The sequence below is a fragment of the Crinia signifera genome, chromosome 4, assembly GCF_055691185.1.
Source record: "Crinia signifera chromosome 4, ASM5569118v1, whole genome shotgun sequence".
Lineage (NCBI taxonomy): Eukaryota > Metazoa > Chordata > Amphibia > Anura > Myobatrachidae > Crinia > Crinia signifera.
In genome coordinates this window covers 276,463,326-276,485,590 of record NC_139220.1, presented here as the reverse complement: position 1 = coordinate 276,485,590, position 22,265 = coordinate 276,463,326, and the positions used below count along the sequence as shown (strand labels likewise).

At 44.9% G+C, this 22,265-nt stretch overlaps 1 protein-coding gene across 1 annotated transcript; it reads right to left on the bottom strand.

Moving 5' to 3' along the window:
- Window positions 1-8,652: 8,652 nt before the first annotated feature.
- COX5B (cytochrome c oxidase subunit 5B) lies at window positions 8,653-17,680 on the bottom strand. Its single transcript, XM_083184627.1, has 4 exons — window positions 17,503-17,680; window positions 15,749-15,819; window positions 9,375-9,474; window positions 8,653-8,893 (listed from the first exon to the last, which is right to left on the bottom strand). The coding sequence occupies exons 1-4, from the start codon at window positions 17,597-17,599 to the stop codon at window positions 8,775-8,777; spliced, it is 387 nt and encodes a 128-aa protein (XP_083040753.1). The 5' UTR covers window positions 17,600-17,680; the 3' UTR covers window positions 8,653-8,774.
- Between the last annotated feature and the right edge of the window lie 4,585 nt (window positions 17,681-22,265).

The following is a 22,265-nucleotide window of genomic DNA, read 5'->3' as shown; positions in this document are numbered from 1 at the left end:
TTCTTGCACCCATTACCCCGCCACCGCAGGAACAGTTGATATTCCTGTGCATGTTCCTGCACCCACATTACACTGCCACCACAGGAACAGCTGCTATTCCTGTGCATGCTCCTGCACCCATTACGCTGCCACCACCAGAACAGCTGCTATTCCTGTGCATGCTCTTGCACCATCTATGCCGCCACCACAGGAACAGCTGCTATTCCTGTGCATGTCCCTGCACCCATTACCCTCCACCACAGGAACAGTTGCTATTGCTGTGCATGTTCCTGCACCCATTACCCTGCCACCACAGGAAAAGCTGCTATTGCTGTGCATGTTCCTGCACCCATTACCTTCCACCACAGGAACAGCTGCTATTGCTGTGCATGTCCCTGCACCCATTACCTTCCACCACAGGAACAGCTGCTATTGCTGTGCATGTTCCTGCACCCATTACCCTGCCACCACAGGAACAGTTGCTATTCCTGTGCATGTCCCTGGATCCATTACCCCTCCACCACAGGAACAGCTGCTATTCCTGTGCATGTGCCTGCACCCATTACATTGCTACCGCAGGAACAGCTGCTATTCCTGTGCATGTCCCTGCACCTATTACCCTGCCACCACAAGAACAGCTGCTATTCCTGAGTGTTCCTGCACCCATTACCTTCCACCACAGGAACAGCTGCTATTGCTGTGCATGTCCCTGCACCCATTACCCTGCCACCACAGGAACAGCTGCTATTGCTGTGCATGTTCCTGCACCCATTACCCTGCCACCACAGGAACAGTTGCTATTCCTGTGCATGTCCCTGGATCCATTACCCCTCCACCACAGGAACAGCTGCTATTCCTGTGCATGTGCCTGCACCCATTACATTGCTACCGCAGGAACAGCTGCTATTCCTGTGCATGTCCCTGCACCTATTACCCTGCCACCACAAGAACAGCTGCTATTCCTGAGTGTTCCTGCATCCATTACACTGCCACCACAGAAACAGCTGCTATTCCTGTGCATGTCCCTGCACCCATTACCCTGCCACCACAGAAACAGCTGCTATTCCTGTGAGTGTTCCTGCACCCATTACACTGCCACCACAGAAACAGCTGTGCATGATCCTGCACCCATTACACTGCCACCACAGGAACAGCTGCTATTCCTGAGCATGCTCTTGCACCCACTATGCCACCACCACAGGAACAGTCGCTATTCCTGAGCATGTTCCAGCAACCATAACCCGGTCACCACAGGAACAGCTGCTATTCTTCAGTATGCCCCTGGGCAAGCAAATACTAAGCTGCTCCTGCAAGCATTACCCTGCCACCACAGGAATAGCTGCTATCCCTGAGTATGCACACACAAAGATGCACCTATTACCCTGCCACCACAGGAACAGCTGCTATTCCTGTTCAAACACCTCAGTCCCTCTAGGATCCCTGTACATACTATGATATTAGTGGAATCTATGGTATTCCTTGGCACTCACTGTTGCATTATTGCTCATGCTGAAAATACACAGAGACAGAAAGTTAATAGAGAATAATCCGTCCATCTAGTCAGACCATTTATCTCTTTATTATTTCACGCAAAAAAACAGGCTTCAGAGCCTTAAACACAAAATCTATGTACTACCTAAAATATCTTATGTACTTATGTAATATCTGGACTCCCATTTTTCTTATGAGACCGCGTCCCCTCGCGGGGCTCGCTGCACTCACCACGCTTTGGGCACGGTGGCTCGCTGCGCTCGCCACACTATATAAAATCAACTCCATGCGTAGTTGGATAGTAGGGGTATGAAAAAATGGGGTGCATTTAACATGGGAGTCCAGATAATACATAAGTACCGAAATTTGCCTCTAAGAGTAAACTAGAATAAGGCCCAAAGTGAGTCAGGTAGGCAAGATATGGCAAAAGTTGAATCATATAGAGGGGGTAGAGGACATAGGATTTAAGAAAAATATGTGGCCACTTTGACCCCTAAATCCTGACCCTGTGGGGGTCCCGGGGGCCCGTAAAAAGGTTCCTGCCACTACACAAAGTGGGTCAGGGAATCAAGATATGGCAAACTTGCAGAATATAGAAGGGGTAGAGGACATATGGTTTAAGAAAAAAAATGTGTTCAGATACGTGAGCTGACCACAGAGGTGTATGCCAGGCACACCATGGGGGTGCTGGATGTCTGTCCGACTGTCGGGATCCCGACAGTCAGTATACAGATGCCGAAATCCCAGCTGCTCAACTGCACTATAGTCTTGAACCTGGCCAACAGGGGATATTCTCCCTCGTGGGGTACATGACCGCCATAGAGGGAGAATAGAACCAGTGCCGAGCAAAGGCCTTTTTTGTGCTCACCCTCTGTCGGAGTCCTGGCTTCTGATGTCGGTATACTGACTGTCGGCCAGTCATATGCTGGACGGATTTGGATGAGAACTTCAGAGACGGATGGCAAAAGGTCTGGGATGCCTATTGGAGTGGGCAGGACCACTGTCCAATGTCAAGTTGGTATACACCGGACAGATCTTTGACCCGCGGAGCGTGTTCTGGGCCTTCCACTAGATGGAAATGACACAGACGGATGACAAATGGTCTGCGATGACTAACTAAGTGTTTGGGTTCCTGTTGGTGGAATACCCCAAAAAATGGCAAAAAAATAAAAAAACTTACAAAATGCTACAGATGCAGAAAAAAAGGGAAAAGTATTGTGCCCCCCCCCCCCCCAACAAAACAAAAAGATCGGATTGCTGCTCAATAAAAAGTGTGGGGATTATGGCTACACAGCATACATATGATAGCAATCATACGAGTAAGAGGGAAGTTCTGCAACAGAGCATTTTGTACCTAATGTAATGGGCCATGTAGGAGGGTATACTATAGGTGAAACCACATTAACAAAAATGACACTAGGCAGCCACCTCCTGGGTCTGCTGGAAGAGTTGTCAATCTTAACACAAGAGAAAGTTCCAGTAATGCTAATTGCACAACAAAACCAGAGCGTGCTGAATATCTCAGCTAGTACACTATAAACACAAGCAAATGAGTATTCAGTGTTCCCCTGTTAAGAATTCAGTTATCACAAGAAAGCAAGCTTACATTAAAATCACACCTCTTCAAAGTCATACCCCTTTCAGACAGAAAAGTCTGAAAATCCCGGCAAATACACTGCATTTCAAATGACATGTCACTTTGCTGGGAGCAGCCTGACCCCCCTTCACACAGAAGAACAAAATTACCGGGTTCAAAATCTCTACCCGGTAATTTGCTGAACACGGGTATTTCTTCTGTGTGAAAGGGTCAACATGGGTCATAAATCCCGAGTCCTCGACCCTGGTCAATTCCAGGGTCGGAGACACGGGATTTACAACACGGGTGTGCCCTTTCACACAGAAAAAGGACCCGTGTATTTAATGAAATTCCCAGGTGGAACTGCTTTGCCCGGGTATTTCATTTTCTGAGTGATAATATCCATAAATTTGTATTACAGTGGTTCTCAAACTCGGTCCTCAGGACCCCACACAGTTCATGTTTTCCAGGTCACCTGACAGGTGTTTTTTTTTCTTCTTTTGGTTACCACAGACTTGTACGTAGTGGTCTCAGTCCTGAACCACACCAGATGCCTTCCTGCTTTTAGCCGTATACAATATAACAAGGTTCGTTAGAACTTGGAGATCTGATCTTTAACATGATCCTGAACCAGCCCAACAGAAGTCTGTGACTCCTGGTCGGGGCTGTCCCAAAGAGGATGGAACATGGCCCTGCAGCTGTTGTGAAACTACAAATCCCATCATGCCATGCCACAGTTTTGCTATTAGGGAATGCTAAAACTGTTGCAAAGCATGTTGGGCTGTGTAGTTTCACAACGGCTGGAGGGCCATCGTTTGGCCATGCCTGCCTTAGAATATTGGATATATATGAATAGCACCCCAGAGATAGTGCTATATGCAGACCCAGTGTATATTTATGTAAGCACAAACGCTATCCTGATGTATCCCTATAGCTCAATGGTTCTCAAACTCAGTCCCTTAAAGTCAGTCCTCAGCACCCCACACAGTTCAGTTTCCAGGTCACCTGACAGGTGCACTCATTACTGACTGACACATTTTAAAAGATCCACAGGTGGAGCTAATTATTTCACTTGATTCTGTGAGACCTGCAAACCGTGCACTGTGTGGGGTCCTGAGGACCGACTTTAAGGTTATGTCAAGACACAGGTTCTCACAGAACAACATAGGTGCAGTGCACATACAGCTCCTTGGCAGTTCCACCAACCAACTCTAGTCCCCAACACACATAACGCTCACCCATTCCATGTCTTTGCTCAATAACTCATCTATAGCCTACACAGTATCCCTCTAATAGATGCTACTATAGGCTGGCATTATCAGTCCCACCTAAACAAAAAAAGAATTACTACTACTCTCACGCCTTGGCCAAGATCTCATGTGCACAATGAATGCTCTCGGGCTCACACAAGTCATCCCCTCTGCTACACATAAAAGTGGTCACACTCTTGATCTTGTCTTCCAGATTGGATTAGAAGTCTCTGACCTAAAGATAAACCCAGTCACATGGTCAGACCACCATTCAATATGGTTCTCAGTCGCAACCCCTCAAAATAGATCTTTGCCCATGGAATTTACCAAATATCGCCCAAGGAGTGGTATGACGATTCAGGCCCTGGCACTCTAGCCCAGCACCATCAAGCACCCTGGTTTGACAACAGTATTCGTGATCTCAAGAAAAGGGGTTGTATACTTGAAAGACGATGGAGGAAGACAAACCTGGCAGAGGATAAATTAAATCTAATCAAACACATTGGAATATACCAATCAACAATCACCCGCAAGAAAACAGAGTTCCTTTCAAATGAGATCATGGCAGCAAAAAATAGTCCCGCTCAGCTTTTCCGTACAGTGGAGATGCTTTGCAAACCAGCATGCCTGCAGGCTGATGTAACCCTTTCCCAGTCCAGATGCAATGAGTTTGCTAAATTCTTTGCAGATAAAGTATCTATCATCCGGGCTGGAATCCCCACAGTGACACCAAAGGAGTACCAACATACCAAGCCTGCCAGTGTAAGACAACTGCCTTCATGGGACATCTTTGACCAAGTGGATGTACAATACGGTGCTGGAATTTCCCGACTATTGTGTCCCTCCTCCTGTGATCTGGACCCTGCCCCATCCAAGCTTCTTTTAGGGTGTATGGAAATAATCGGCCTTGCATTCGCAAAAATAGTTCAATGCTCTTTGCAGACAGGCGTTTTTCCCGAACCACTAAAGGAAGCAATAGTCAGACCACTTCTTAAAATATCTAATTTAGACCCTGACTGCATGACCAACTACAGGCCAGTATCAAATCTTCCTTTTCTAGGAAAGGTTATTGAGAAAGTGGTTGCAACTCAACTAGAAACCCACCTGTCAACCCATGACATTTATGATCCATTCCAGTCAGGATTTAGGAGAAGACATCACACAGAAACACCTCTGGTATGTGTGCTCAATGATTTTCTAAATGCAAGGGATAGAGGAGGACTGTTCAATCCTAATCCTTCTGGACCTCTCTGCAGCATTTGACACCGTTGATCATGGGATTCTAATTGAGCGCCTGAAGAATTTCTGCGGTCTGGGGGGCACAGTCCTTAGCTGGTGCAAATCATTTCTCACTGGCAGGTCAGAGTTTCATTGGAAGTATACTCTTCACCACCAGTGCCGTTGTCCTGTGGTGTCCCACAGGGTTCTATACTACCCATGCTTTTTTGCAGTATACATGCTTCCACTGGGTGACATAATCAGACATCATGGCCTGGTCTACCACTGCTATGCAGATGATACACAACTGTACCTGTCCTTTAGGCACTGATAACACAATAACAACCTTAAATGGCTGCCTAGCTCAGCTCCAGGAGTGGATGAGCACCAGTTGGCTGAGATTGAACCCAGATAAAACAGAAGTCCTGATGATAAATCACAGGACAAGATGGCAGCATAGCCAACTGACAGGTCTTACACTGGGGGGCACAGTACTAAAAAACTCTGATCAGGTGCGGAATCTGGGTGTTGTCCTGGATAGTGGCCTGACACTTAAACATCAGGTGTCAGCCACAATCAAATCCTCATTCTTTGATCTGAGAAACATAGCCAGAATCAAGCACTTAATTCCTTCAGAAGACCTTCCTAAAGTCATACATGCATTTATATCATCACGACTAGACTACTGCAATGCTCTCTACCTGGGTCTTCCAGCAAAAGAATTGCACCGCTTGCAGCTGGTACATAATGCAGCCGCCAGACTATTAACTAACCAGCCCCGCTCTTGCCACATAACTCCCATGCTATACTCCCTTCACTGGCTACCTGTAAAATGGTTTATTGTTTTGAAGATTGGCTTACTCACTTTCAAGGCCCTACATGACGAGGGCCCAAGTTACCTGCAGCAGCTGCTGATTTCTTACTGTCCTACTCGATTGCGACAATCCGTTGAAGAAGTACTACTAACAGTACCCAGAATCTCCCTGAATTCATATGGGGGTCGAGCTTTCAACTTTGTTGCTCCAACTCTATCTAACTCTCTTCCTCGCACTGTAGAATCCTTTAAAAATGGACTAAAGACATACCTATTTACTCAAGCATTTCACTGACATCTCCTATTAAGCTGGTTTTGTATTTTGAGCTGTAAAGACAATGGTAAAGCACTTTGAGTCCTGTTGGGAGAAAAGTGCTATATAAATATCAATATTGTTATTATTATTACTATTGTCTAATGGAGTAGTTCAATGCATTTGACTCAGTAATTATTCTGCATTAACTTAATGATGACTAAATGTTCTTTAAACCTTAAGGAACACTAATTGACATTTTGTTGTGATGGCTTGGCTACAATGTCTCATGGGAGGAGCCAATGTGACAAGGAGAGGGAGGGATAAGTGATAAAAAGAGTGACGTTAACCCATAGCAACCAATATGCTTTGAGGTAGCAGTTATGAAGAACATTCAATAAAATCATAAATAGAAGCCGATTGGTTTCGATGGATAACTCCTTGTTACATCTGCTCCTTAGGTTATTGGTTGTTGGCTGATCCACCGGTTATTAGCAAACTGATCCAATAATTGTATAGCATGTATCTAGCTTCCGGGTTTGAATTATTGTTATTGCAGAGTAGTCATTCGCATCTGAGGTCTTTCTTATGCCATTTGAGAATCCAGCCATCTGCAGACATTCCTGAAATGAACATGCAGGATCTAATGAAGGGTGATATGATATTTGGTACTTGTTTCCTAGCACGGCGCCCATCGCATCGCATACCATAAGCATACGATGGTATGCGATGCGATGGTACGCGATGGCAGCCGATGTTATACAATTTTAAATCGTATACCATCGCATTGTATGCCATATACAATGGTATACGATTTAAAATTGTATAAGCACCGTAATGGGTGCTTACAATGTTAAAAGCACCCCCACTATCAATGCCAACCCGAAGCGTGGTGAGCGCACCGAGCCCGTGAGGGGTGGTGGTATGCGTCCTCCGACCTTTTCATACCCCCACCATCCACGTTGGCGTGGAGTTGATTTCAGACAGTGTGGCGAGCGCAGCGAGCCACCACTCCCGAAGCGAGCCCCGCGGAATACATGTAAAGTAATACGCGTCCGCTCGCCACGCTTAGGGCTTAGTGGCTTGCCACACTATATAAAATCAACTCCACGCCAACGTGGATAGTGGGGTATGAAAAGGTCGGAGGATGCATACCGCCCCCGCTCGCCACGCTTCGGGTTGGCGTTGATAGTGGGGGTGGAGTGGGGGTGCATTTAACATTGTAAGCACCCATTAGGGTGCTTATACAATTAAAAACCATATAGGGGGGGGGGGGGCATTTACCATTGAAAAAACCCATTAGGGTGCTTATACAATTTAAAATCGCATTGCATGCGGGTATATGGCATGCGATGCGATACAATGCATAAGATGCCATACGACTGAATATCGTGGGCGCCATGCTAGGAAACAAGTACCTGATATTTTATTAGCCCCCATGCTGTTTTGGCAGATATCAAGATTAATGACATGGTCATTATTGTAGTAACCAATTAGCAGACGTTTTTATTGGCTACAAATTGACCCGCTTTTGGGTGAGAAAACTGCCTGATGAGTCCTATCCCAAGTCTGTTGGCTGCTTATGCTTACGTATCCCGTCCCCCAGCAGCGCCCGTTACGTCTCCCGTCCCCCAGCAGCGCCCGTTACGTATCCCGTCCCCCAGCAGCGCCCGTTACGTCTCCCGTCCCCCAGCAGTGCCCGTTACGTCTCCCGTAGGTTTTTAGCAAAAAAAATAAATACATACATTCTGGAAACTATGGTTTTCGGAATCATTTGGATAAGGGATACTAAACCTGTATTGGACTGTATACTGTCAAGAGGTTATATTAGTGATACAGTCAATCTGATGAGTACAGTCCACCTACAACACAACATCCTACGATAAGTATACTAATGAGAACATAATGTATCACAGCACCAGGGGCCCGTTTTAAAACTAAGATTCTTACAAGGCAGAAAACACATTTCCACGGTGGTTTACATTTGTTGTATTTGCTACAGAGCTGTATATATGTACTGCACACAAACCAAACATCCCTACATATGGAAATAAAGGGTAGAAGCAATACATAGAAGATGGGCTTTTTAATTGTAATATTAATGGTCCCATGTCAGTAAGGAATAAAATACAGGACACCTTAAAATGTAACAGCTAACAACAATGTAAGCAAGACAGGAGGTTGCCGTGCCCGTTAGTGGTGGTGGTGGTATTCATGCTGTACGAGCTTGTAGAAGGAGCCACAAGATGGACAGCGTTGAGCCTCTCCTTTGTGTAGCCAAAACCAGATAACAGCAGTGTTGTCCTCCTCACCTGTGCACACACAAGAAATGGTCATCAAAACAGCATCAGAGGTCAGAGTTATAGCGCACACTAAGAACCAGAATTGGGAACCAAGAGCCAGGTCCATCTATGAGAAGGTGCACACAGGTTCCTTGTTGTTTACAACAAATATGGCTTAGATTACCACCATGGGTTAAATTCAGCAGGAAGCCGATTTGGGGGATTATTTTCTTGTTTAGTTAATGCTATCTGTCCTTCCTCAAAACTAATAACATTTAAAATGCAAGGCCAGGCCAACCTGAGATTTTCCAGCTGTTCTGAACTGCACAATGCCAGAACTCTGGCTGGGCATGCTGGGACTTCAACAGGAGAACCACAGTAGGGACAGGCAAGTGTGATAGCCTACAGTGCCAGCACACTTCGATGGGAAGGTGTAAGACAATTCAACCTTGTTGGGGGGGGGGGGGGGGGGGGGTATTAGGGGAGTTTTATTTTAAAATAACCGACTTACAGATGCATCCTATGATCCTTTGGTTGTTCACAGAAGGAACAATATTTGGATCCTCTTTGGTCCCTTTGTACGGTTTTGGCTTCAGCATGTTGTACGGATCCTGTGGAAAAAATAAAAATAATAATAATCTCAAGAGGATTTATCAGCATATTAAACACGGCTCTGCGGTTTTCATAACGAAGACAAACGCCCCAAATGTTATCGTAGGTCAAACATTTTACTATAGCCATGATACATAGTTAAATGAATTACTACACATCATTTGTCATGTAAAGCCTTGTACAGAACAAGCTTCATAAATATGTATATGACAATATGAATGAGAATATATTGTCTAGCACAGTGGTGGCCAACCTGTGGCTCTTGAGCCTCATGCGGCTCTCCCCCTTGTAAAGTGCGGCTCCTGCTCCCACTGCTGCCCACCGTCTGTCCCAGTCCCTCCTGCTGCCGGTTCCCTGAATCCCTTCTCCTTCTGAGGGGAGGAGAGCGCGCATCGCGCATCTCTCCTACCCCTTACTGTGCATCCTTGTGACTGGGCCGTCCGCCAATCAGAGCTCGCGGGCCAGCAGCCAATCAGGTACCGGCCAGCGAGCTTTAATTGGTGGAGGGCCCAGTCACAGGGAAGTGAGGGGGAAGGAGACACGCGGTCTGCTGTGCTCTCCTCCCATCGGTGACATGACAGGAGGACTGCAGGGGGACACCAGACTGTCCTTTCCACGCCCGGCAGCAGCAGCAACAACGGTGAGTGCTGCTGGGAAATTTGCACTGTGGGGGCATAGCAGTTTGTGGCACTGTGGGGGCATACCAGCTTTTTGGCACTGTGGGGGCAAACCAGCTTTCTGGCACCGTGTGGTGCAATACCTGGCACCGTGGGGGGCATATGTGTATCTGGCACTATTGGGGGCATATGTATATATGGCACTGCACTATTGGAGGCATATTTGTATCTCACCCACCCAAGGGGTCAAAATAGACTACGCCCCTTTTTTTGGCGCATTAGCCTTCGGCGCGCGCATGATGCCGGCTCTTTAGCTTGCCTACCGATATTTTTCAGCTCTTTACCTCTGACCGGTTGGCCACCCCTGGTCTAGCATGTACAATCAATATTGTTAAAAATGCACACTCCAGCGCATGGTTAACAAACCCCCCTCCTATCTGTGAGCTATATTGTCAGTGACGTATGCTTGCAGCTGGGGCGGATGAGGACACTGAACGATATCATCAATGATCATTTACAGAGCTCATCGGCTAGTGCGTACGGGGCTCGTTACATAAAACTAGTGTTCCCGCTAGGCTTATTTCACAGGGCGCTGCTCCCTGCCCCTTTAAAGGCCGCCAAATTCCACCCTGCCTGTTTTTTTGCCGCCCTGCACAGTAAATAGCAGCCGCTGATAAATCCGGGCAGCGCGGGCAGGCAGGAGGTCCCTGTGGCGTATGGGCAGTCAGCAGCGGATGGGAACTAGTTCCCATCGTCTGCAGAGACCCCGCTGCCGATTGTCCATACGCTGCCTGGACCTGCTACCTGCCAGCCCCTCAGCCCTGCAGTCTCCCTAGCTGGTCGGGAGTGAATGGAGCAGTGTGTCGCTGTTGTGTCCGCCCCCACCGGGCGATGACCCGAAACAGAGGTCTCACGCCCTGGTCATGGTGAGCTCCTGGCCGGCTCTCCTGTGCGCCTGGTGCCGCCGCATCGTGACCCCGGCTTCGGTGGCCGCGCGCCTCCCTCTGCCGAGATTGTCCGCGGGTCCCCCCAAGACCACCAGCTATGAGTTCGAGCAGCACCACTATGCCAGCATGTCCGAGGAGGAACTGAAAATGCTGGTGAGCAGGTGTCACAGCCCACGGGGGTTCCTCTGTGTGTGTTGGGAGGGTGCTATCTGCAATGTGGGGTCCACTGGCTCTGAGGGGGGCATCCTGGCTGTAGTGTGTGTTTGGGGAGGGGTCCCTGGTTCTGAGGGGGCTACTGTCTGCAGTGTGGGGGAGTGCTGGCTCTGTGGGGGCTCCTGTTTGCAGTGTGGGGACCACTGGCTCTTTGGGGGGCTCCTGTCTGTAGTATGGGGACCACTGGCACTAAAGGGTGCTGGCTCTAAGGGGCTTCTGTATGCAGTTTGCGTGTCATACCATTCATTCATACCCTGCATTCTTCAATGGCGTCATACTGATCAGTGACCATTTTATAGTTGACAGAACTATAGTTATTTATTATACCAGTTCTGGAAAAATACCAGGGACTAATATAAAGTGCTCTCTCCCCTGTTGTTCTCCTGGCGCTAGAATAGAGGTTTCAGTGACAGTCCCCTCTCTAGTACAGATGCTAGGAAAGCCGTTTGCAGCCTTCAGAGCTCTGAGCATCTCTATGTTACATAAATGCAGCAATCAAGAGATGTGCTTTCATGTTTGTCCTGGGAATGTTGTAACCACATGGATTGCATCTCTCATTTTGGCTTCTGTATAGGCTGGTAACAGATTCTCTAGGGTCTGTGCACAATCGGTTAATCATTTGATGGGTAATGGGCATTAACTTGTGTGTGGCATAATGTGTAATGGGCATGTAGTATACTATGTAATGGGTGTGTGATGTACAGTATAAAAGGCATAAATATTTGGTGTAAACTGTCCCAGTTGTCCTTAATTTTTTTATTAAATTGAGTCCTGGCATAACATGTAATGGGAATGATGCCATGTGGTATTATATGGGTGTGACATGTGTAATAGGCATTATGGTGTAATTATTTGGCACGCTCTGTCCGTATTATCCCTAATTTTTTTTTAAATTGTCCAGTCATGGCATAACATGTAATGGGCATTACAGTGTGGGACATTACCACAGCCTGTTTAGTAAAGGTAGTCTGTTTTGTGCTGCCAGAATAAGATAGATATATCTATCTATCTATCTATCTATATCTCGCATTATTTTGCCCTTTAAAATTAAAAATGTGCCTTCCTCACTGAAAAATGTGCCCTCCCCGTGGTCAGCACCCTGCCCTAAAAAAATTCTAGAGTAAACACTACAACACCCACCATGTTGTTGATTATTTCCCTTGCACTCCCTTACAAAGTATGGGCCTGATTCAGACCTGTTTGCAGCCTAGCAAACAGGTCAACCCACCCACATGCCGCCCCCCCCCCCCCCACGAATCCCCCCTTTGACATGCGAGGGGGTGGGGGTGTTCTCTAACATCCCCTTGCATGCGGCTGAATGGGAGATAAATCATTCAATGGTCACACATCACTGAATTAATCTTCTCCCCTTCGGACTAACTTTTATTCCGGCCGACGAATTTGGGGCGGGCGCTGATGTCATGTGACATTAGCCATCCACACCGAGCAAGCATTGCCGTGCGCATTTGTAGTAGCAGGAGGATGCCCAGCGTATTTATGGGCGTTCCCCTGCTCCCACCCTCCCCCTTCACAAAGCGAATGGCTCAACGAGCGTGAAACTTGCAGGAGCCGATCGCTCCTGGCGCTTGCACATGTGTATACTCCTGCATGCCCAATCCCCGAACATTGAAAACTGGTCTGAATTGGGCCCCAAACAAATGGGTCCGAATCGGCCTCTATATCTTTTTTAAAAGCTAAAAGATTTCACAAACGATACCGCCAGTGGCCACATCCAAGACTATAGCTTAAAGTACATCCTTTTTGTATCCACAAATTGTAGCGTTCATCTGTAGCATCCTTTACGTATGTATCCACCTGACAGGCAGTCTCACATAGGCCTTGACAAACCCCTGCCAACCAGTAATGGCTCCCAAGGGTTGGGCCGCAGCACAGTTCAAAAATTCAAATAGAAGAGCCACACCCACTAACGAGTCCTGGCAGATGATGTTTGTCAGTGTTCGGGGTGTTAGTGGCTCCCCTATTTGACTTTTTGGACTGTGCTGCAGCCCCATCTTGGGGCCGCAGTTGTTACCAACCAAGACTTTCATCTCCTTTATATATTAAGCTAACAGGTTTTACATACAGCTAGCATTGGTTCTCAGCACAGAATCACTGCCATAAACATCGTACTTTGCTTTATTCATGTTTTGTGGTTTCATATGCGCGCACACACACACACGGCACCTGGAAGCTGAAACATAACAGGTTGGCTTAATATGTACTGAGGACCTTGCCATCCAGCAAGAGTCTAATCTGAATTTACTGAAGTAATTGCATAGCTATGGCAAGTATCCATCATTAGTACTAGAACTAGATTTTTCCACGGGTTCCAATATATACGTAGTGTTTATATAGACAATCAATAGGTTGAAAGAATAGACAGGGTTAATAGGTCAACAGGTCGACACAAATATGGATGACAAATGATTGGAGACTGTTCATATTTTTCACCTTTTGCTTGAGTTACCATCCGTGTGGGCCACGATTAGGAACAGCAACCTGCCCATAGTGTGGCAAGCAAAGCGAGCCCGTGACAACTTACATTTGCAATCATTGTCGTCAATATGACAAAACACGATTATCTTATTATAATAAAGTCTGTTTAGCTTCTGATGTTAGATCCTCCCCTTGTATATAAATACACATGTGCGACTTATGGTGTACACTAAACTATGACGCATAACAGTATCTATACACAGATCTGCAATATAAATCAGGGCAGGAGAAATCCCAGGAACGGAATAACACGCTGCTGGCTATTCATATGTACAGATGCACATCCTCACTGGCGCATTAAAAGATTAGGCTGGATTGTAGACTATGGACCGGCTCCAGATTTCTGCATTCATTTGGCAATAACTGCTAATACAGAAAACAGCATCTAATCTTACATACTAGATATGATTTTTTTTTTCTTCAGTTTGGAGTTTTTGGGAGTATGCGATCATAGATGCCAACCATTATGGGTTACAGTGTCAGGTGTTGGCAACCTGCGGCACTCCAGCTGATGTGTGCCACAAATTCATCATTCCTTAACACTAAAACTGTGGCAGGACATGTGAATTGCCAATTCCTGTAATAGGTTTAATATAATAAGCAATGTGTGCCCATTTCCAATCACAGTGGCCATATGATTCTTGTGGAAGACTGGCAACCAGCAAATCATTCTAAAGTAATATATCCTGTAGGTCTTCCCTTCTGCATAGTCTGTCTCATGACTTGACCTACTTCATTGTGTCATTGGCATGATCAATTTGTGTTTTACTGGGAAACCTTTGTTTGTGAACAATATCCCCCTTCTTATTTACCAGTAGAATTCGATAGACCTGAATTAACTGATAATTATATATATTTTCCTAGCTTCAGTTACTTCCTTCAGGCTAGGTCAATGGTTCCCAAACTGGGTGATGTGGCACCCTAGGAAGCGTCAAGGCACTAGCAAGGATGCACTGGGTTGGTTGTCCAGTACTAACTGAAATTATTTATGGTCAATATAATAGGCAAGACCTGTGTGTGTCACTTCCAATGATAAACACAAGTGAATCCTGTCCCTCGTCACATTACTGAACCTAGGTTTGAAATATAAACACAATTTACTTAAGTTTCATTTTGTTCTGAATTTCTCAATAAGAATAATTCAGACAGAATTGTCTGTAAATCTTGTCTTTTGAAGGCATTGTCATTTTGCCAGTTCTAGTCCAATGGGGCGTAAAGATGTGGCGGCCGTCGACACCAATTCGATATCGACTGCTGGTGGGTGCTGGCATACAATAGATGGGAGGGTCAGTGTGCGCAGGGAAGGAAGGGGCGAATGCTGCACAGAGCAGCATGTAACTGCCTCTGATCTTCCAGACTGAAGCACAAAATGCCAGGCGAGTCTGTTATTTCTGCTGTCAAACCTGGAGCCACGCATTGTGATCAAACCTGCATCGAAGGCAGTTAACACTCTGTGATACAGGGTCAATTTTGATTCAATTTCATTTCTATAAACTAAGCCAAATCAAAAATGTCCCTGAATCGAATCGTGTGTGTATAGCACATAACCCACTTTCACACAGACAAGCAAATTAATGGGTGAAACATTTCTACCCAGTAATTTGCTGATCAACACAGGTATTTCTTTCTGTATGAAAGGGTCCACCTGGGTCAAAATTCCCAGGTCTTCAAGCTTGGTAGAAACCAGGGTGGAAGACCTGGGAATTTTGACCCAGGTTGACCCTTTCACACAAGAAAGGGACCTGTGTTAATTGGCAAATTAGCAGGTAGAAATGTTTGAGGCAGTAATCTGACTTTAGTCCTGGAGTGCAAGAAAAAAAAAAAAAAGCTATGATAATCTAGGGAGCCACGATTCAAATAAATTTGGGGACCACTGGAGTAGAGGAAATAGGAAATTACTGGGGAAGAACAACAGATGGAAAGCAGTGTCTTCTGGGTAAAACAGATTTAGAAAACCAGATCAGCAGGTACCACAATACAAGTGTCATAGTGCTACCTACTTCACCATGCTTCAGTGCTGTAAGGATCTCCCTCTCTAAACCGGTAGCCTGCTCTTCATCAGTGGGAATACCTGCAGAAGACAGAAAGAAAAATCCAATCATGCTGAGGTCACCACACAATGGTGTAGCTCATGGGTCTTCAACCTATGGCCCTCCAGATGTTGTGAAACTACATGTTCCAACATGCATTGCCACATTTTTTCCTATAAGAGCATGCCAAAACGGTCAGGGCATGCTGGGAAATGTAGTTCTACAACATCTGGAGGGCCACAGGTTGAAGACCTGTAGCAGATAAAAAATACATGTAAAATGAAGATCTAATGACCTACTGAGTAGGCCATGCATTAACATAAGCTATGTGAACTGATCTGTCAGTCATATTTGACTGGCACAAGTTACATGAAATTGCTTGACTGGTTTTCACAGAAGTTATACGGAGACTATACCGAGAGCTATAAGCATCAAAGTCCCATTTCCTATAGACTTGCTCACACGAGATCCACGGTGACCCTTACTCTGAGTTGCACGTATATCTATCAAAATGCATGTGATGGTGATGCTGTTAACATACACATCCAGGCAATAGCAAGTACAGTAGTGCAGACCTTGATTCATCGGGACTATGTAAAAACCGGACCGGACTAGACTCCGGACCGCCGGACAGGACATCAAAATCTGCAGTCCGGAGCTTATAGGGTCCGGTCCGGGGGGTGTCCTGTCCGGGGGGTGTCTTGTCCGAGGGGGTCCCTGTGATAGCTATCACCAGGGACATGGGGAAGGGGAGATTACAGCCTCCCCGTGTGGTCCGGACCGTCCGGTTTTTGCTACATGCCCGGACCATTCAGGGAGACTTTATTCTAGCCCTCCTCCTCTCCCTGGTGACAGGTGTGACAGGCAGCCCCCCCGGACAGGACACCCCCCGGACCGGACTCTACAAGCTCCAAAATGCAGCGTTTGATGTCTGGTCCGGCGGTCCGGGGGTTTTGTCCTGGTCCGGTTTTCACCCATACCCTGATTCATCTGTAATAAAGTGAGCATTCTTGGAGGGCACCAGGGCATTTGTGGGTCTTGTGTACTCTGTATATGTCAATAATATTGGCTGTTCTCATGTATGGTAAAAGTGGAGCTTTGTGGTGTTAGCAATTCTTGTGCAATCCACCAGCATTTAGGGTACGTGCTTCACTAATGGGGGAACCATGTGCACAGACGTCATTCACAGCAAAAAATTATGAAAAACTCATGTCAACTTTGGATGTGTAGACTTTTGTCAGTCGGCCTATCAACTGTCTAACAATGTATGGTCAGTGAGCTATAGCACACAATGTATGGTCAGTGAGCTATAGCACACAATGTATGGTCAGTGAGCTATAGCACACAATGTATGGTCAGTGAGCTATAGCACACAATGTATGGTCAGTGAGCTATACCACACAATGTATGGTCAGTGAGCTATACCACACAATGTATGGTCAGTGAGCTATACCACACAATGTATGGTCAGTGAGCTATACCACACAATGTATGGTCAGTGAGCTATACCACTTTTAGAGCTTATTAGTCCTGAACAGTTAATTAAAAGTGGAGGCCCTGCATTGCATGCATTACATAGAATACACAGTGCAGGTGGCTGTATGATGGGGCTGAGGCCAGGCACAGTCACACACGGAACAGGGAGGCTGCGTGTCCTATCTGCGCCCTGTGCCGGTGGATTGGGTGAGCGCCCCTCTCCCTGCGCCAGGCTGTGACCAGCTCACCTCCCGCAGACATATTCCGCACTGGGGCCGCCGCTCTCACCGCCCCGGTCCTGGTGAAGGCGCGGACGGCGCTGCGGAACAGTAACCTTGAAGCCATGATACAGTCTCACACAATCACACACACAGCAGCAACCGCGGCCAGGAAGTCGCACAGCCCGGCAGTCACTCACACGTCACCTCCTGTCCTGCGCGATTCCTCTGCGTGTGCTGCAGCTGCATCACGTGGCGTGAGTGCTATGATGGCGGCCTTCTCGTGTCGTGTGTGTAGGTGACCCAGTGCTGCAGCAGTAATCATACATGCTGTAGTGTATACTGATGATGCTGAATCGAAAAACATAAAACCAATATAGAGGGTTATGATGGAGGACAGTGTGAGAAGGAATAAAGGATTTAGGAGAAACGCTAAGACAATGACTACACAAATATCCTGAATCCTAATAAGGAGCAATTTTGGTGCAGATCAGGAACAGCAGAAGAGTTAAGCAGCCAGAGATAAGATATATCCAAGATGTCAATTTAGACTGCTTCCTAGAAGTTATGCCCCTAAATAATCATTAAATCATTACAAATATTTGAGAGAATATCATGATTAGTTGTGCAGCAAATGCGATTACTAGTAGCAGTACCCAGTAGTGCTGCACCTAATTGTGACCTCCATTCCTTATTTGTGGGCTCATATGCATGGCCAATGGATCTAGTAAAGTGGCAACATGCAATCAGATACATCAGTAAGCATAAAAATGCAACTCAATATGCATCTTATTATAATCACTATAAAATCTGTATTTTCCAATAAGGGCTTTGATAAGGATTCTGCAGAGGTACCTGCAGACTCAATATTATTTTCTAAAGAATTTCTAGTGGCTCAGTAGTAATAATAATAATAATATTTTTTAAAACACTTGCTTTTTCTGTGCAAAATTAAATGCATCAATTTGTAAATTAATGTTTTCTCTGGAATGGTCACACCTCTATTGGCTGGGATTTAATTTTTTTTTTTTTTTTTTTAATTTAAATTTTTATTTGCATTTTTTTTTTAAATTATTAACATACAAAGAGGACCCTCCCATCTTTGAGCGTCCTAAAGAAGTACATTACATAAAGACACAATGACATTAACATTTACAATACACTTATACACTTATACAAACTACAAGTATTATTGACGGGGGGATTGCTTATAGTATACTTTCCTAAGTCTAAATATGCAACGGTATGGGCCATTCTACCCTCGGACTCCTCCCACCTACTAGTTTCTCCCTAATATTCTCTTCCGGGAGATCTCCCAATCTTTCCATAGTTTTGTGTTTCTATCCTTTTGATTTTCCCCTAAGGTTTCCATCTTATAGCTATATTCAATTTTGTTTATTACTTTCTGAGAGGATGGTACTAGTTCTTGTTTCCACAGTTGGGCGATGGTAGCAATTATTGTGGATATTATTTGGTTTAATACATATTTCTTCGAGGCTGTTAAGCCTTCTTGGGCAATATGTAGTAGTATCAACTGTGGTGTTAATTGTATTACCAAGCCCAGCCTCTCAGCTAGTAATGTTTTAATATCCGCCCAAAAGCTCTCTAATTTCACACAGGACCAGAATATATGCTTTATATCCGCTCTTTCCCCGTATCTCCAACACCCATCTGGATGTTCAGGGAAGAAACTATTGATTTTAGCTGGGGTATAATAAGTTTGGTAAAAGATTTTAAAGTACCTTTCGATATGCACTATGGATTTGGACATATGATTAATTGTGTTAAATAGTTTTGACCATTGCTCCACTTCCCATTCAAAGTTTAGATCTTTTTCCCACTTTTGCTGCCATATCGTTTTCCTTTTATACTCCGGTTCTTCTTTGGTTAGAGTTCTATACCAAAAGGTAATTCCTCCCCTCTTTTTCAACCCATATATATGATGTAAGTGCTCTGTAGGGAGTGATGTCAATTCCCTTGAGGAAAAGATGTCAGACTGCAAGTAGTGTCTAATCTGCAAAAAATTATAGAAATCAGAATTTGGGACACCAAATTTATTCTTAATCTGTTCAAATGACATTAATTGTTTATTAATATATAGGTCTGCGAGTGTCTTTATAGAGCGTTTTCCCCATGCTTCCGAATCCAAATTTGGGATAATTTTTGTTAGAGCACCCAGAGGTAGATGGGCTATCGGGGAACCTAGGAGGTTTATTGTTTCTAAGAATTTATACCAATTGTGGAGTATAGCTCTCATACCCTTTGGTAGATCGCTACACTGGTTTCCGACAGCAGGTGGGAGCCATATTAGGTGTTCGAAGGGGATTGGCGCTTTGTTATCCACTTCTGGGTCTGGTCTTAGATCCTTTCCCATAGGGCCACATACTACCTTAATTTGATCGATTAGAGTGGCTGATTGGTATATTACTAGGTTCGGCAGCGCGAGGCCACCTCTATCCTTTGGGAGCATTAAGTATTTCTTAGCTATTTTAGCACGTTTATTCCTCCAGATATACTTATTGAATATGCTATTAAATCTATCCACCCAATATTTAGGGAGTGCTTTTTGGAGGGCACGAAATAGGTATAATACCTTAGGTAGTAAGAACATTTTTAGCATAGCAATTCCACCCATTACTGATGCCTCTATGTTCATCCAGGTATTAATTTTTGTGTTCTGTTGGTGGAGAAGAGGGGCAAAGTTGAAATCTATCAGATTCTTTTCATTCGCCACCAACTGGACACCCAAATATTGTAGAGCGTTCTCCTTCCATCTAAATCTGTATTTTCCTTTCAGAAAGTCTCGTTCATTAGGATCGAGATTTAGTGGAAGAGCCTCAGATTTATCTGTATTCAATTTATAATATGATACTCTAGAAAATTCCTGAATGATATTCAAAAGCACAATCAGGGCATGCTTAGGGTTTGTCAGGAAGAGCAGCACATCGTCTGCATATAATAGTATTTTATGCTGGGTTTTATTTATTTTGGGACCCGTCAGTTCTTTTGCTTGCCTAATGGTTTCTGCTAGTGGTTCGATCGCTAATACGTAGATTACTGGGGAGAGCGGGCAGCTTTGTCTTGTCCAATTTGTGATTTTAAACTTGTGTGACAAGAAGCCATTACAATATACTCGTGCGGATGGCGCCGAGTATAGTGCCAGGATAGCCTTCACAAAGCTCCCGTCAAATCCATATTTTTCCAAAGCTTTTTCCATGAATATCCAATTTAAGCGGTCGAAAGCTTTTTCTCCGTCCAGAGACAGAACCACCAGCTGAAACTCTTTCTTAGCTGCATATTCCATGATATGTATTGCTTTATGAATATTGTGTGTACCTTGTCTGTCCCTGACAAACCCTGCCTGCTCTATCTTAATTAGGTCTTTTAGAATTGGGGTAAGTCTATTAACGACCATTTTGGCGAAGATTTTAATATCGGTATTGAGTAATGCAATTGGCCGATAATTATTAGGGAGTGTGGGGTCTTTCCCCTCTTTCGCTATCATGACTATCTTTGCTTCCAGCATCTCTTTTTCCCGTTCTGTTTGTTTCAAGAAAAACCTGGAGTAGGGTGGGCGCTTTTTCGTTCTGGAAGTCTAGAAAGAAGTTGTTAATAAAGCCATCTGGCCCCGGTGTTTTATTTAATTTAAGAGTTTTTATTGCGCGCGTTACCTCTCCCAGGTTCCACGGGGCATTAAGCTGTTCCTCTGTTGCTGGGTTAATTTGGTAATTCTATGTTCACAAAAAAGGCATCTATTTGCTGTGGGGATGGTTGAAATGTCTCTTTGTCTTCACTCAGATTATATAATTTACTCAGATAGTCTGCGAAAATGTTAGACATTTCCACTGGGTTAGTTATTTTTTCCCCTTTCTTATTATATAATGCAGTTATTGAGCTTTTAATCCTTCTGCCTTTAACCCCTTAAGGACGCGGCCTATTTGGGCCCAAAGGACGCAGCCCTATTTTTCAAATCAAATTTATGTGGGAATAACTTTCTAATGCTTTTACTTATCCAACTGATTTTGAGATTGTTTTCTCGTGACACATTGTACTTTAAGTTAGTGGTAAATTTTGGTCGATACAGTCTGTGTTTTTTTGTGAAAAATACCAAAATTTGGAAAAAAAAATTGAAAATTTTGCAATTTGCAAAATGTTAAATTTTCTGCTTGTAATAATAATAATAATAATAATAATAATGATATTTATATAGCACTTTTCTCCCAATAGGACTCAAAGTGCTTCACACATTGTCTTTACAGCTCGAAATACAAAACAAACTTAACAGTAGATGTCAGTGAAATGCTTGAGTAAATAAGTATGTCTTTAGTGTATTTTTAAAGGATTCTATAGTGGGCGCTTCTCGCACTGTGCGAGGAAGAGAGTTCCACAGAGTTGGAGCAGCAAAGTTGAAAGCTCGACCCCCAGATGAATTCAGGGAGATTCTGGGTACTGTTAGTAGTCCTTCTTCAGTGGATCGTAGTAATCGAGTAGGACAGTAAGGGATCAGCAGCTGTTGCAGGTACCTTGGGCCCTGGTCATGTAGGGCCTTGAAAGTGAGTAAGCCAATCTTGAAAACGATTCGCCATTTTACAGGTAGCCAGTGAAGGGCGTAGAGAATGGGAGTTATGTGGCAGGAGCGGGGCTGGTTAGTTAATAGTCTGGCGGCTGCATTTTGTACCAGCTGCAAGCGGTGCAATTCTTTTGCTGGAAGACCCAGGTAGAGAGCATTGCAGTAGTCTAGTCGTGATGATATAAATGCATGTATGACTTTAGGAAGGTCTTCTGAGGGAATT